At 38.1% G+C, this 17,786-nt stretch overlaps 2 protein-coding genes across 3 annotated transcripts in view; both read left to right on the forward strand.

Annotated features, from left to right (window-relative positions):
- LOC134213211 (calcium uptake protein 1 homolog, mitochondrial) overlaps positions 1-2,617 on the forward strand; it is a 67,695-nt gene extending 65,078 nt beyond the window's left edge. For both annotated transcript variants that reach the window (XM_062691944.1, XM_062691945.1), the window contains exons 7-10: positions 1,154-1,314; positions 1,386-1,627; positions 1,782-1,999; positions 2,091-2,617. In XM_062691944.1, the coding sequence (XP_062547928.1) occupies positions 1,154-1,314; positions 1,386-1,627; positions 1,782-1,999; positions 2,091-2,245 (776 nt within the window). In that variant the 3' untranslated portion in view covers positions 2,246-2,617. The remainder of the gene's footprint in view (positions 1-1,153; positions 1,315-1,385; positions 1,628-1,781; positions 2,000-2,090) is intronic.
- Positions 2,104-15,178, forward strand: LOC134213213 (protein cornichon homolog 4). The gene is made up of 4 exons (XM_062691955.1): positions 2,104-2,241; positions 14,286-14,394; positions 14,494-14,816; positions 14,877-15,178. The coding sequence occupies exons 2-4, from the start codon at positions 14,320-14,322 to the stop codon at positions 14,947-14,949; spliced, it is 471 nt and encodes a 156-aa protein (XP_062547939.1). The 5' UTR covers positions 2,104-2,241; positions 14,286-14,319; the 3' UTR covers positions 14,950-15,178.
- Positions 15,179-17,786: the final 2,608 nt, after the last annotated feature.

Here is a 17,786-nt window from a genome sequence, read left to right on the forward strand (position 1 = left end):
TGGAAGAAGTTCTATTTTCGAAGAACTAGCGCCCAACTTCTTCTTCTTCTTATTCTTCTTATTGGCATTACATCCCCACACTGGGACAGAGCCGCCTAGCAGCTTAGTGTTCATTAAGCACTTCCACAGTTATTAACTGCGAGGTTTCTAAGCCAGGTTACCATTTTTGCATTCGTATATCATGAGGCCAGCACGATGATACTTTTATGCCCAGGGAAGTCGAGACAATTTCCAATCCGAAAATTGCCTAGACCGGCATCGGGAATCGAACCCAGCCACCCACAACATGGTCTTGCTTTGTAGCCGCGCGTCTTACCGCACGGCTAAGGAGGGCCCCTAGCGCCCAACACGGTGGTTGAAATCCCGTCAGCCTTTTCGGCATTAAATCGTGTTTTAAATGTCGTAGGAGACCGTTCACAGATTAGTTAAGTTTGTTGTTTGTTGTTTGATCTTGACACATGTTTTTAACGAAATTTTGTTCAAGCATCCATATCTGTTCTCTGTGCCGGTTTTATCAGGTGCCGATTATATCATGTTTTCGACTCGATTTTGTAACCCCAAAAAATTTGAAAATTATAGTCGTTCTTGTAAATAATACCGCAACAATCATTTTCACGAACACCGCCTGTGGCTCATTATTAGTCATTTCTGAGTGCCTGTCAAGAATTGTAAGCCTTGTCGACAATAATTTACGGGTTCCGTTCACGTAGTTTGCCTTTTCAAAGCATAAACTGGTTCATAATTGTGAAACAAATTAAAAAATTGAAAATATTTTTTTCCAATATTATCACATTTTCTATTTTGTCACCAGGAGGTGATGAAATCGGGATATTTCTGTATTTAACTTAATTTTTTTCAGTCACTATTATACTAATAAGCACGCTAATTTACGAGAACTGAAGAGACTGAAGAAAACAAATACAGAGAAATGCACAAAAAAGTGTTCAATACTTTGAATCGCCATTTTCTCGGTTGTAGTTTTCCGACATGGGAGTCCCATGGAATTGCTATGCAAATAGGGGCGGTAAAATTTTAACTAATTTTTTTCCCGGATAACATTCGGACTCCCTGTATCCTTTCCATCGGTTACATGAACAACCATTTCCATATGTTCGGGAGATTCTAATTCTTTGGATATGTTTGATCATTTCAGCGTCTCGTCGCCACTTCGAAATCGCGTTCCGAATGTTCGACCTCAACGGTGACGGAGATGTTGACAGTGAGGAGTTCGAAAAGGTAGCCAACCTAATTCGCCAGCAGACGAGCATTGGAAACCGACACAGAGATCATGCCAATACAGGGAATACTTTCAAGGTAATTTACATGCAAAGATTTATATTTTTACGTGTATCTTATGTTGTATAATGCTTGAATGTGTGTTTTAGGGAGTAAATTCAGCACTTACTACATACTTTTTTGGACCCAAAAACGACGAAAAGTTAACCATCGAGAAGTTTTTGGACTTCCAGCAACAGCTGCAACGGGAAATCCTGACCTTGGAATTTATGCGTAAGAATCCCGACGAAAACGGTAACATAAGTGAGGCAGATTTCGCTGAGCTGATGCTTGCTTACGCTGGTTATCCGCAAAAGAAGAAAGTCAAGAAGATTAAGCGCGTCAAGAAGAGGTAAGATGCGCGCAGTTGTGCTTTCCACAGCAATATTTTTTCAAATCTACCATAGCGCTGGATAGAATAGTTAATGCTTTGATTTTTTTCCTTTTCAAATTTTTCGTTCTTTTTCGAATAATTGTTTCGATTTTGGCACTTCCAACTCGTGAAGGTTCCGTGATCACGGCGCAGGTGTTTCCAAGGAAGACTACCTTAATTTCTTCCACTTTTTGAACAACATCAACGACGTCGATACTGCTCTAACGTTCTACCACATTGCCGGTGCGTCCATTGACCAGGCCACCCTCAAACACGTGGCCAAGACGGTAGCAATGGTAGAGCTGACCGATCACGTCATTGACGTTGTGTTTACCATTTTCGACGAAAATAGTAAGTACCCAAGGCGTTCTGTAGACGCCAGGCGTTAAATCGTTAAAACATTGAATTTAAAATGAGTGTTGTCTTAATTCATTTGCAATAGTGGACGGGCAGCTGAGCAACCGGGAGTTTGTGGCGGTCATGAAAAATCGTCTACTGCGCGGCCTAGAGAAACCCAAGGATACCGGGTTTGTCAAACTAATGCATTCGATTCTCAAATGTGCCAAAGATACTAAACCTGTGTTGCTGGATTTGTAAGTATGACAACGGGCACAAAGGGACTAGGTGCTTGTTTATATTTGCGCAGGACTCGTCTAGTTAATCTAACCTAGAAAAGGAATAATTGTACGGTATTTGGCACCAAATCTGACAAGGAATGTTTGTTATTGTTCTGGTTGGTTCTCAGCGATGAGAAATAGCACAATCTACGCTTTTACATTTGACCACACGTTATAGATGATCATGCTATACTCTCGAAACTTCTGTATTTACTGTATGTTGTACGTGTTCATGGACGATTTTGTTTTGTTTGATTCTCATAGAAAAATATTACTATCGCTCTCTAAACTATTACTATCCGCCATGTTTACGAATCATCTGTAAATTTGTATTAAATGTTCGTTTTTCATATCTGTGGGAATAGTGGCTTATTGATCCGAAATGCCGTACTTGCGCATTTTTATAGAGACAATAGATATTTCATTTGCTTTTCATCAGTTTCAATAGATTGTTTGTAGGTGATTTGGCATTTGGGTTTATTTCTTAGAAACATTCACATTATATAGGTTTTACAGCTGAGATCACGCTCTCATGAATGGATCGCCAAATAAATGAGAATTTTATATCATGCAAGATATCATGTAAATAACACGAATCACAAGGGAGAGTATCTAATTGGGCAGCAAGTCAAGTATTGTTTATTAACAATGGTACCAAATGAATAGTTTGTTCGTACATCACTAGAATCCTATAGATACTAACCTTGTATATTCCTTAACCCATATAATTAAAAAAAATGCGACCGAATAATGAGTTTTAGGGCGCGAATAAAGGCAAATAAAACCCTATCTTAAAATGTCGGAGATCATAGAACTAAAATACGGTTGATTCACAAAAAACACAGTAATACGAGAATGTTGGGCTTTCTAAAACACTCGAGTAGATAAATTTAAAATCTGCATATATTAGGACATTATAGTCATAGTCTAGTGGCTCTTTGTTTCTACTAAAACGTTGTCTTAGTGTTCTTTAAGTATTCCCATAGCTATTTATTGAAGGCTTTTTATATCTATTATTTTATCACATGTATATTTCCAATTTTAGCAATCTCAGTTGTTGTCGATTTTGATTAGTTTGGTTTAGATTAGATTAGATTAGATTGGAATATATTCTAAATTTTTATTCGAAAATTATTTTAAGCTTTTAGTGGAATGTATTTACTTGTCATAAGAAGCGGAATCAAATGGAATTGTACAAACTCGTCTTATGACAAACTAAATTTTTAGTTCTTTCAGTCTACTTGGTAAAAACACGTTTTCTAGAAAATCGAGAAAATCTTCCTTGTTTTGTTCTATTGAGTAATAATATGTAACAGTCACAAGCTGTGACCTCTATGATACAAAATAAGAAAAAAAAAATCATACAAACTTTCGTACCTATCAATCATGATCGGACGCCCCATGTGGATCTGGGCAAAACCGAATGCATCGTATTCCTACTTGCTCGTTCTTGTGCCGGTCTTGCCAGTCTTCTTGCAGACCGGCCACACTCATGCGTCTGCCTGAAATGGAATTAACCGTGGAAACCACGACAACAAGTATTGAGCGTAGTATGTTCCGCCCAAATTCTGAATTCGAAAGTGTGTTTCCTTCAAAATCTAAGGCTCTTGGCCGTTTGAACTTGATGAATAATCAATCTGTATAGAGCTAGTTTTGTTCGTGCCTGTAAAACTGTAGAAAGTTCGACTTGCAGACACAACACGCCTCTTTATCATTATCATTGGTAATGTATGATAAAATATTTAATGATAATATGACATTACCAATGTTATGGAAATGCTAATATCATCTTTCAAATTTAGACGTACGTGTTCATGATAGAAAGAAAGCGAGGCTTCTCTCTCTTCTTCAAGGAGTATGTCTATCGGCAACATTTCAGCAATTTTATGGGCACATGAGTTATCATGAGTTATCAAGCCGGCTTCGTTGACGGCCGCTCGACAACGGACCAGATCTTTACTGTACGGCAAATCCTTCAAAAATGCCGTGAATACCAGGTCCCAACGCACCATCTGTTCGTTGATTTCAAGGCGGCATACGACAGTATAGACCGCGTAGAGCTATGGAAAATTATGGACGAGAACAGCTTCCCTGGAAAGCTTACCAGACTGATCAAAGCAACGGTGGATGGTGTGCAAAACTGTGTGAAGATCTCGGGCGAACACTCCAGTTCGTTCGAATCGCGCCGGGGACTAAGACAAGGTGATGGACTTTCGTGCCTGTTGTTCAACATTGCGCTAGAAGGTGTCATGCGGAGAGCCGGGTGTAACAGCCGGGGTACGATTTTCAACAGATCCAGTCAATTTATTTACTTCGCGGATGACATGGACATTGTCGGCCGAACATTTGCAAAGGTGGCAGAACTGTACACCCGCCTGAAACGTGAAGCAACAAAATTGGACTGGTGGTGAATGCGTCAAAGACAAAGTACATGCTTGTGGGTGGAACCGAGCGCGACAGGGTCCGCCTGGGAAGCAGTGTTACGATAGACGGGGATACCTTCGAGGTGGTCGAGGAATTCGTCTACCTCGGATCCTTGCTAACGGCTGACAACAACGTTAGTCGTGAAATACGAAGGCGCATCATCTGTGGAAGTCGGGCCTACTACGGGCTCCAGAAGAAACTGCGGTCGAAAAAGATTCGCCACCGCACCAAATGTGTCATGTACAAGACGTTAATAAGACCGGTAGTCCTCTACGGACATGAAACATGGACAATGCTCGAGGAGGACTTGCAAGCACTCGGAGTATTCGAGAGACGGGTGCTTAGGACCATCTTTGGCGGTGTACAAGAAGACGGTGTGTGGCGGCGAAGAATGAACCATGAGCTCGCCCAGCTCTACGGCGAACCCAGTATCCAGAAGGTAGCTAAAGCCGGAAGGGTACGATGGGCAGGGCATGTTGCAAGAATGCCGGACAACAACCCTGCAAAGATGGTGTTCGCTTCCGATCCGGCAGGTACGAGACGACGTGGAGCGCAGCGAGCGAGATGGGCAGACCAGGTGCAGAACGACTTGGCGAGCGTGGGGCGTATTCGAGGATGGAGATATGCGGCCTCGAACCGTGTATTGTGGCGTCAAATTGTTGATTCAGTGTTATCTGTATAGATGTAGACTAAATAAATGAAATGAAATGGACACATGACTTTGCACCGCCGATTCGTTGGACATCATTTGCAAATAGACGCCAATGAAGCCCTTTGGCAGCTTAATAATCAATCGTCTGTAGTTCTGGGTACGTAAGCTTGTCCGGGAGAACGCGAAGTGAAAAAATCTGCCCCACAGTAAAGAATTTTGTTTAATCTGTGTGCGATCACTCGTGTTGATGCTGTGCATACCAGCTTGTTCGGTAGAACGCGGAATGAGAAAGGTTATTTCTGCAAAACATTTATTATTGCGGGATCGATCCACAGTGTTGCTTTTTGTCGATTTCGTGCGCTTTTTTAATAGCATCGTTTCTGTTGATTTTTTCGCTGTAGTTTGTTTGGAGGAAACGTTAGATATCATAAAGGGCTTTTTTTGAGAAAATCTGTGAAATGATTAATCCACCTAAAAGTGAGATAAAAATTTTACTTTTTCACCTAAACCGTACATGCGCCTAGTGTCTTCGAGAAAGTTGTAGCGGATGGTATTTTAGCCCACTTTGCCAAAAATCATGTATCTGTGACTTATAATTTACTAGATATGTGACATTTACCGTGGAAGGCCCTAAAATCAGTTTTTGAGCATAACTTTTTATATGTTTCAGGCACTTTTACACCCTACAAAGTTGTTTGGCTAATAAAAATACACGTTTTTGTAGAACATTGCGAAGCTCCATCTCTTAAAATTGATAAGTTATTTGAGAAAATATGTTTTTTAGGGTGTTTGAGAATCGTATAACTTGGTCCGGCGCAAAATGGCGCAGACAACTTTTTAGTTCTCTGAAGCTGCTGTATGTTGACTTTTCTAGTGATTGAAACTTATGTTTACAATGAAATTACAAACGTGTTATATAGATTTCAAACTTCCTCTATAAATCTCTGCTTTTTAAGTTTCTGAATCCTAAAAAGTTTTAGGCCATTTTGCCGGAACAGGCTATTTGATTTCTGAACACCCCTAGAAAAACACCTTTTCATTATAACTTTTAAGCTTTAAGAGATAGCGCTTCTGCAATGTTCCACAAAACGTGTAGTTTTGTTTGACAAATAACTTTGTAGAAGGTTGGAAAAGTCTTGGAAAAATAGAAAAGTTATGATAAAAATGTGATTTTAGGATCTTCCATTGAAAAAGTCACATATTTTTTAAAGTATGATAGTTAGACATGGGGTGTCTTTGGCAATATGGCTCAAAATACTATCCGCTACAGCTTTCCTGAAGACACTATGTGTATATCTAGTCTTAATAAAAAGTCTTTTAGTTTTGCACTTAGTGTACGAGAAAGGCAAAAGGTGTCTTAAATGTCTACACATACACACATACACTCATACACACATACAGATATCAGCTCAGTTTATCGAATTTCTATATAAAACTATGGGCTTATGGGCCACCATCAAATATTGGTTTTAGTGCGATCCTATAGCCTATACATAATCTTAGTGTACGAGTAAGGCCAAAAACAAGAAAATTTAAAATCTATATAACTCGTTTGTAATTTCGTGTAAACACAAGCTTCAATCGCTAGGCAAGAGTCAACATACAGCAGCTTCAGAGAACTAAAAAGTTGTCTGCGCCATTTTGCGCTGGACCAAGTTATACGATTCTCAAATACCCCTAGAAAAAACATATTTTCTCAAATAACTTATCAATTTTAAGAGATAGAGCTTCGCAATGTTCTACAAAAACGTGTATTTTTATTAGCCAAACAACTTTGTAGAAGGGTGTAAAAGTGCCTGAAACATATAAAAAAAGAAAAATATATAAAGCTCGTTTAGTGGAATGTATTAAACCGTCTAAGACGAATTAAGTACTGTCCATTTCCATTAAGACTTTTAAGTCGAGTCAAGTACAAGACACTGAAGACGACCACACAGTTGTGGTCGAAATACGTATCTGCAAAGATAACGAAAATTAACTGGTGGAATTAAATGGACAGTACTTAATTCGTCTTAGACGGTTTATATAAAAAAAGTTATGCTCAAAAAACTGATTTTAGGGGCCTTCCACGGTAAATGTCACATATCTAGTAAAGTATAAGTCACAGATACATGATTTTTGGCAAAGTGGCCTAAAATACCATCCGCTACAACTTTCTCGAAGACACTAGGCGCATATACGGTTTAGGTGAAAAAGTAAAATTTTTATCTCACTTTTGGTGGATTAATCATTTCACAGATTTTCTCAAAAAAAAGCCCTTTATGATATCTAACGTTTCCTCCAAACAAACTACAGCGAAAAAATCAACAGAAACGATGCTATTAAAAAAGCGCACGAAATCGACAAAAAGCAACACTGTGCGATCGTGTCATAGAAGCTTATTAAACGAAAAACATTGCTTTCGCGTTGGATTAATTTGGAACACGGTTTTCGTCTTCGTGTCTTACGCTTACCAAGGTGACTTCCCATGAATTATCTTCTCAACTAACCAACTATTCCTTTCCCGTTGCGCTCACGCAGATGCAGAGGATTCCTCGGTACAGTGGCGTTAGAAAATTGGTCTGGGGGGGGGGGGGGGGTTGGTGGGGGTTTCTGAACATTTTTTAATTTCGAGAAGGTTCGAAAAAAAATTTCTTCTAAAAATTTGGCCTCTGGGGGGGGGGGTTTATGTCCAAAACCACCCCCGTGGCTACGCCACTGCCTCGGTATCTTGTAGCAATAAGTGTCGAACAAATTTTCCTCTCCTCATACCTAATTGACTGTAACTTTTTGTTGCCTGGAGCTTTATTATGGCAAATAGGAAGAAGGAAGGAATCTTTCACAAAAAACGTCAACGAGAATGGCTTGAACAATTGGACAAGATAATCGACGTGGTATTGCAGAAATGCCGCGAATACAACGTGCCCATAAATTTATGACACAATCGATCGGGACCAGCTGTGGCAGCACGAAAACGGATTTCCGGATAAACTGATACGGTTGATCAAGGTGACGATGGATCTGGTGATGTGCGTAGTTCGAGTTTCAGGGGCATTCTCGAGTCCCTTCGAAACGCGCAGAGAGTTACGGCAAGAAGGTGATGGTCTTTCGTGTCTGCTATTCAACATACTATTTTCACGAAGTCCGTCCAGTTATTTAGCTTCGCCGACGATTTTGATTTTGTGGCACGTTACTTTGAAAGGATGGAGGAAGCCTACATCAGACTGAAAAGCGAAGCTGAACGGATTGGACTAGTCATCAACACGTCGAAGACGTAGTACATGATAGGAAGAAATTGAAGAATTCATGTAATTGGGTTCACTGGTGACCTCCGATAACGATACCAGCAGAGAAATTCGGAGACGCATCATGGCAGTAAATGATACGTACTTTGAACTCCGCAAAAACGCTATGATTGAATAGAGTTCGCCTCCGTACCAAACTGACTATCTACGAAACGCTTATTAGACCGGTAGTTCTCTACGAACACGAGACCTGGACGATTCTCGTGGAGGACCAACGCGCACTGGGAGTTTTCGAAAGGAAAGTTCTGCGTACCATCTATGGTGGTGTGCCGATGGCGAACGGTACGTGGAGGAGGCGAATGAACCACGAGTTGCATGAGCTGTTGGGAGAACCATCCATCTTTTACACCGTGAAAATGGGAAGACTGCGGTGGGCCGATCACGTAGCCAAATTGTCGGACAGTAATCCGGTGAAAATGGCTCTCAACAACGATGCGACGGGAACAAGTAGGCAAGTTGCACAGCGGGCAAGGTGGATCGATCAGGTTGAGGACGATTTGTGTATCCTTCGCAATCTGCGTGGTTGGCGACGTGTACCCATGGACCGTGCTGAGTGGGGAAGATTTCTATGCACAGCACAGGCCACTCCGGCCTTAGTCTGGTAATAAATAGAAAAATAGTGGAATGTCTTCAACTGTCTAAGACGCGTTTAGTACTTTCCGTTTAATTCCACTACGTTTTCTTTACAGATACGTATTTTTCGACCTCAACTATAAGGCCGTCTTCAGTGTCTCGTACTTGACTCGACTCGACTTTTTATATATCGTTTACCGTTGCACCGTGGGTCATCGAAATCCGTACACTTAAGTACCTTAGTATATAAAAACGTCATTAGAAAATAGGAATCGAATTTAAATAAAACGTTTGTCATTGACACAGGAGCATGCAGGCCTCTACTTTCGAAGTGTGTCGCATTTACTCATTAAAAACTACGAAAAACATAATGAATAAATTCAACTACTCCCGTCCACCGTGGACAGATTTCGAATCAAAGGATCAAAATCCGTACAGCTATTTTTTACCTAAATATTTAAATTGAAGCATTCTGATTGACTAAACTGCCACTTTTGCCACTGTAAATAGTTCGATACGCACCTTGAGAAGCGATCCCTTCGATTTGTATTCCGCTCATCTTATGTAATGATTCGCAATTAGCAATTAAAACACAGTTACTTTTGGTGCAATTATGCTCTACCCGAAAACCAAATGGCGACAAATACTCCGCTTTTGGTGGGTGGAGATTTTGTTTTTGTTTTTGTTGTTTAAATTTCAAAGCCTTCTTTCCATTTCTATGCCCTAAAAGTAAGCCAAGTATCTGAACAGGATAAGATAAATTATTTCTACATTAATTATCTTTAACCCCCTTGAATTTGTTGATATCTCATGAGGTGGACGGATTTCGGTCCCGCACGGTACTGAGAATATTTTATTATAAGCATAAATAATATTTACCTAATTTCACGAATCCTATTTCATAGAGAAAACTTAATGTGTGATGTTCTTTTCTCAATTGTGTTCTACAAAAGAACTTTATTTTATTTGACCCAATTTCATCCTCTCTGAGGGGTAAGAATGGGACAATTTTGAACTACCGTCGTCGGGGGTGACAATGTGTCAAATGGGGGTGAGAATGGGTCACTGTTTCAACTACTTAGAATGCTTGTAGAATAGATTGAATGTATCTGACGGCAAGAAAACTAAATTATAAGAGACCTTTTTGGACGGTTTTTGCTATCCGACCTCCACACTGCCAGTGAGAGCAATGACCCATTCCCACCCCCCAGACCCATTGTCACCCTCGACGACGGTATGTTTAATGCCTCATTCATTACTGTATGTAATTATTATTCAAGATCGTACCAAACTACTACTACTACTTGTTAACTACCAGAGCTTAATAACATTTACTTGAAACATACCACAATTTGGCCCAATGTCACCCCCACTGACGGTACCAACAATGATTAAGATACTGATGACGACTACAACAGGCTGAAAAAAAAAACTGAAAATAAACCATTGGAATCCATCAGTATCAAATCTTTTGGATCAAACAATGGTTACCGATACAACAACGGCGGAAATATTGACAGCTACAGCAGTCAATATCAAAGATTTCCGAGATTTGATGTGGGTCCATACGTAGTTTTTCGTTACTTCTGTTTTACTAAAAAAAAGCTTGACAGTAGGTAGATGTATTTCGCACATATTTTTGTTCTAAATTTTATGCATGGGTTTTCCGCAGTTCTAAAAACATTAACAAATCTGCTGGATCCCCATCGAGCAAACCATTTAACGAGCAAAATACCGCTCCTGGGCTTCATCTGATAGCTCAGCGGTTCTCAACCTGGGGTACATGTACCCCTAGGGACAAAAATGCTTAATGGCGGATGTATTACCATTCCAATAAAAACTTATTATTAGTTTTGATAATTGTTTTATGTTTGATTCCAAAACTTTGCATTGTACATAATATGCATGACGATGCGATCAGTTTATCAAAGCCTGTGAAAAGCTCAGTAGCTTCGTTGGAAAAGCCTTATTCGAAGCCTTTCGGAAGCCTTCTTCTGAGCAGCTCCTAAGCCTCCTTTCAAGAAACTCGAAGCCTTTCTTCAAAAGGTTTGGAATTCTTCTTCCAAGGAGCTTGAAAGGCTCCTTTCAAGAGGGTCGGAGACCTCCCATTAAAAGATTTGGAATTCTTCTTTCAAGGAGCTTGAAAGCCTTCTTTCGAAAGACACACAAAACTTGCTATCAAAAAACTCAAAAGCCTCCTTCCAAGATGCTTGAAAGCCGCTTTTGAAGAGGCTCGGAAGCATCCTTTCAAAAGGCTTGGAAGCTTCCTATCAAGAGGCTCAGAAACCTCCTTTTAAAAGACTTGGAAGCATCCTTTCAAGAAGCTCGGAAACCTCCTTTCAAGAGACTCGGAAACCTCCTTTCAAGAGGCTCGGAAGCTTCCTATCAAAAAGCTCAGAAGCCTCCTTCCAAGAGGCTTGAAAGCCTCGTTTCAAGAGAATCAGAAGCCTCCCTTCAAAAGGGTTTGGAATTCTTCTTTCAAGGAACATGAAAGACTCCTTTCATGAGACTCGCAAGCCTCCTATCATGAGGCTCGGAAGCCTCCTATCATGAGGCTCGAAAGCTTCCCTTCAAAAGGTTTGGAATTCCTCTTTCAAGGAAACCTCTTTCAAGAGGCTCGGAAGCGTCCTACCAAGATGCTAAAAAGTTTTCTTTAGCGAGGTTTGGAGTCCTCCCCTTAAGAGGCTCGGAAGTGTGCTTTGAAGAGGCTAAAAAGCGTCCTTTCAAAATTCTCATGCCTCACTTTTAGAGGCTCAGAAGCCTCTTTCAAGAGGCTCGGAAGCCTCCGTTCAAGATGCTCGGAAGCTCCGAATTTTACTTTCATGAGGCTCGAAATCCTTCACATGTCCTTAAAGACTTATAGGAAGCTTGATGAAATTAAATTTGAATTGGAATGTTTCACGGAATAACAAAAATTTCAGTCAACTTTATGGAGAGCCATACTACCCAAAATCACATATTTGTTCCATATGAATAGGAAATCCGGCAGAGAAGAGACTGATATGCGATTATAGGCAGCATATATCTCGTCTCGTTAGTTTTCAGTACCGTTTTTTATACATCTCTGATGCTTATTTTCATTCACAGCTAAAAAAGTAGGGGGTACCTCAATGAACGTAAAAGCTCGAAGGGGTACTTCTCAAGAAAAAGGTTCATGTCTAGAGGCTCCGCTGTGATAGCTCATATGTTCATTCCATAAGAAACCAAGCAATAATGAATAGAAATTTGATTTGTTTCACATTTTTGTGATTTTTTCAGGAGTTTGATTGTCGGTGAAAAGTTCATCGCTCTCTTGTTTTCAGGAGTAAGCACGCATGTTTGCAAAAAGTTGCGACGAAATTGGTGCTGTATTTGTTTGCTTCGTGAAGAGATGAATTTGAATATATATGCTTAGTGTTGAGATGAATTTGAATATATGCTTAGTGAGATGGAAAATGGAACCTCTACCTAATAACAAGGTCTACATATCTCCTTCCTCAAACCACATATTCTCTTGAAATCTAACTGAATGTTTCGTTTCGTTTCAAAAAGTTCTCCTTTCCTTCATAAAATATTTCTATAATGGAAACTCTCGTATTCATTTACGGCCATACTGCAATTAAACGGGATAGTAATAACGCGTCTTATGATATGTGAAGATCAGTACCGCAATTTTTCATTTTCAATGAGAGATTTCACGCTTTATTTACGTATCTGCCCCTTTCAATATCTATGAAATCGCGAATGATGGAAGGCATGTTACCCCTTTCAACTCGCTGAATTAAAGGAATATGATCAATGTATCGACTAATTATTTTTCTTTGCATATATTCATTAAAATAATTCAGAAATTTTTATTTTAAAGTAAAGCACAACGTCCTTTCATGATTGCCTTACATGCGGAATTGATCAATGCACCCACAATTCTTTCATTTGGTCGCCTGATATAAAAAAAGGCTTTTTGGTCTCTGCCTTATGACGATCATGACCTTTTTGCAGTACTGGTGAAGCTTTAAAAATTTGGTTTAGCTTGCTTTCAAAAGTCAATTTTCTCAAAGAACCAACATTATAGGTCGTCTCTAATAATGTTCGTATGTGGCAAAAGAGGTTTATTTGAAGTTTTCTTTGTAATATAAGGAAACATTTGAGCGAATAAAAATATCAAAGTGATATTGTCATAGACAATATTATACCTTTTTTCCTGTTGGGTACATTTTACACTGCGACCAGTTGGTTGATCTAATGTGGCAGGTTCCGTTTTAATGTTTGTAATATCATCCCTAAGGATATCAACTATTACCCATATTCTTGTTTACGTACGAACGCGCTTTCGAACGAAAGTTGAAGCGCATTCTCGTTTACGCTAGCAAAATCATCGTTCGTCCGTAAACAAGAAAGGGTGTATACCTTGACTTGACTAAGTATCATAAAACGGAGAATTCGATATTTTATTGCTAACAAAAATAGAGCACATTGATATTTTTAAAACAATGTTTATCGGCCTAAATGCTAAATTTTCCGATACGGAACTAAACATTAAATCAAATTTTTTGAATTTTTTTGTATTCTAGATAGGATTTTTTTCTGAAGTTTAATGTAATATATTTTATATTTATTTCAGCCATCGTCCAAAAAAATATTATGCATGAATGTGATGTAGATATCTGCGAATTTCATATTTTAGTATTATCGTTTTGTAAATAGTTACATATAGCCTCCTTTATTATCGTTGTATTAAGTCTTTTTTTATTTATGATATTTCTTGTTAGCCAGTACATTTAAGTCATACTATAAATAAAATCTAAAGTAATTTAAACACACAAAATAGAAAACGCATTCCCTATTAAAACCGGTCGTTTTGAATTTTCATTTTGCAATGAAAGAAAGATATTTAGCAGGTATGAGATCTCCAAACCGCGCATGCGAACCACTACATCTGTATGGTATGCTTTTTATATATCTATCACAAGCACTGTTTATGCTTCCCGTCAAACCCGGCTGCAATAATAACAAATCTATTTTTGTGTCGGGTGAATTGAGAAGTTTGTGAGGTTCAAGTGAAAATGCTCAACATTTGATTGATTAAAATTTGTGGCTTTTGGAAATAGGAGTTCTACCGAACGTTTGTCAACCTAGAACGAAATGCTTCCCGAGACGCTTGTGTTCGGAATAGCGCTACTGATCACGGGCGTGATTTTGTTTCTGCTCATCTACTTTGTATCCTTTGCCAAAATCGATATCAAAATCATATTTCAATCACATACATTTCATCAATGAAAGTGTACTGTTTCCTTAGCCTAATCATGCTTTATCTAGGTAATAATCCTTTCCGATCTGGAGTGTGACTATCTGAATGCGCAGCAGTGCTGTTCCAAGCTGAATTTTTGGGTTGTGCCGAAGCTAGCGGCTCACTGCTTTTTGGCGTTTATTTTGCTGATGAACGGCAGCTGGATGCTGCTCATAGCCAACCTGCCGATGATCGGATGGCAAATCTACGATCTCGTTAAGGTGCCTTCGGGCAATTTGGGAATCTTCGATCCGGCCGAAATTCACAACCGTGGCATGGTGAAGAAGCACATGCGGGACACGATGATAGGGTTGGGATTTTACATGATAATTTTCTTCGTGTATCTTTACTGGTATGACACTTCGTAGATTAGAGTTTTTAAGAAATGATTCATGATTTTTATTTATTCCAGTATGATTAATGCGATGCTGAAAGGTGACCCCATTAGACGACATGAAGAAGAAGAAATTATTACAGAATTCTAGCCTATGATAAATAAGTTGGGTACGATGACTCGACAGCGATTCAGAATGTAGTCGTACGCAGATCTTTCTAATAGAATCATCATTTTTCATGTTTCATTTCTCATAACATTGAATATTATGTCTTCTCCCGTATTTGTATTATATGATGCTAAACCAAGAAACCTAACCAAACCAAAGTGACATGAATAAAAATGTTTTTAGAGAATAATTGTCATTTTATCAATTCATAGTTGTTTTTCAATCCTCATTTTTGAAAGAAATGAATCCAATGTTCAATATTTTTTTTGATACTAGTCTTAGTTTTCGACTATTCTCGATAGAACTTATTACTAAAGGCTTTGAACTTAACAAAATAAAATAAAAATTACAGTAAATAATAAATTTTATTCAAATTATTGATCAGATGCCGTTTACATTTATTTTTTCAAATGTTATAGAATTCTATCAGAATTTGTTATTTTGCCACATCATTTTTTTTAACAGGGACTGTTTCATAACCTGTACCATTAGTAGTTAAAATAACAAAATTTGTTCTAGTGTTAATAAAAATGTTCGTAAATATGTTTTTAGTAACAAAAAATATAACTCGACGTGTTTCATGTAACGTATACCACAAAAGAACTGAATTATAACAAATTATATTATTGGCATTGTTAAAATTATCCTTAGCTGCCATTACCATCATCTCGAAACTTTAAAGAAGAACCCATACAGAACACATTGCGTTATAATCAAGTTATGAATTTTCTTTTCCTCATTCAAATCAAAGAGTTCATAACAGAATTATGTATTAGGGTAAATGTTCCATTTTGGGAGGTCCAGGAGATGAAGTGCTAACCGAGATCGCAGCAATCATTGCGTCTGGACGGCTGCGTTGAATTTTTCATGTCAAGGATTTTCTTGTTTCGAAATGAAGAAAATATTAAATTGATATACAAATTCATACCCCGATATCCGAAATGCTCCAGTTGAAAGCAGAAGCCCATAAGCTGCCTCGTCGTTCTATGATTGTATGTTGCCACAGCCCTCCAGTTGTTACTCTCGCTACTTCCGTCGTGCACCAATAATAGCCGAAACCAAGGCCGAACCTGTAGCGCAGTGGAAGTACTCAAAATAAGTCATCAGGGCTGGTTCCACAGGAGTAACCGAAGGCTCCACGGATAGTTCCGTCTTCAACCAGTACATTCAAGCAGAGGAAATATTCAAAACATTTGAACGAGGTTTCAAAATTTGGACATCTTGAGATTGAAAATTATTAAGTATAATTTTATTTATTTTCCAAATATCCGGATATAACCTAAACTTTAATTTACGTTTACGGAACGTTATTCAGCATGGATAATTTTGGGTTTGTTCGGAATTGAACCCCTGCCGGCAAATACTCCGTATCCATTTGAATCAAATTAGCAATTTATATAATATTCTTTATCACTTGCCTCGGTGACTGTGTCATTGGTTCATTAGTTCATTTATTAAATCACGAATGACATTTTTTCCTCATGGTCGCTTATTCCACCTATTTCAATTTTAACTTGCAAACCATTTGTTTAATAGGATTTTTGCTGAGAGCGGCGTTTTAATGAGCACATAAACATTTAATTTATTGATTTTGGTTGATGGAATTTGGGAAATTCAAATAGATTGAAGAAATTCTTTTGCCTTTCTCGTACTCTAGTTTAGTAATAGCTTAATAAATTTTCAAAAATTGAAACGTTTTTTAATGAACTTTCGTATGAAACCTTTAAAAGTTCAATATTCTTAAGGTATGGATATCTTGCTTTTTATGCTTTTTATTATTAGTTGAAACAAAACTATAGCTTCCAATATTTATGAAAATATAGAGCTATTTCCTTGGCTATTCCACATCGATGAGTATTGATTAGCATATGTCAATATGTATATTGAATTCTAATTTTTAGACTTAGGATTTATTGCACACATTGAATAGTATTCCGGCAAGAAAACGAAGGAAACAACAAGAATAACAAGAAAATTTAAATCGATATAACAAACTAAAGTTTTGCTTCTTGTGATTCGATCGATTTGAACAGGATGGAAGGTTCTTTAGATGGGTCGAGACCCCTCCCCATTCTGGAAAGGGGGGCTCCTATACAAATAAAACAGATATTTCTGCATAACTATAGAACTAATCAATTTTAGGCGAAATGAATTCGTCATGTCTGCTCGTGTGTAATAAAATGTTGACTTTAATATACAAAATTGATGAATGGTGGTCGTTTCAACTAACTGTAATAAACATTCATATTATTGTACTTGTTGCAGAAATATGTTTCTTTAGACATTCCATAAAGTCAAAATAAGCATCAGCTGTCTTATTGAAAGGTTATCTCTATATTTAAAAATGAGTTTGCATTCCCTTTGAGGCAATATACCTCACGAACGGGCTGATCGATTTGTAAGATTTACTCAATATAGAGTGCGACGCTACAATCGATTGTTTGATTGACAGTTAGGCACCTACGAGCGAGATCGGGCGGGTTCTTCTAGTTATATATAAAGTAAATTAAATTGAGTAAAATTGGATTGTAATATAAATCATCTTAAAAATTCATCTATAATGCTGATCCTTCTGCAAGACGATTCCTTGCTAACAATTTTTTTTTCGCTTCACTCGTTCAAACATTTTTGTTTTTCTTGAAGTTGTTGGTATTATCTCTATTATGATTAGTAGAATTTTCAAATTTATGGTTTTATAAAAAAAAATATTTGTCTTTCGGAAAAAATATTTTAAAAGAGGCCATGCTCAACTTGATGTCAGAGGAAATGATTTAGTTTTCCAAAATCCTGGCGTTGTTTCATTATATTAACATATATTT

The sequence above is a fragment of the Armigeres subalbatus genome, chromosome 2 (genome assembly GCF_024139115.2).
Source record: "Armigeres subalbatus isolate Guangzhou_Male chromosome 2, GZ_Asu_2, whole genome shotgun sequence".
NCBI lineage: Eukaryota > Metazoa > Arthropoda > Insecta > Diptera > Culicidae > Armigeres > Armigeres subalbatus.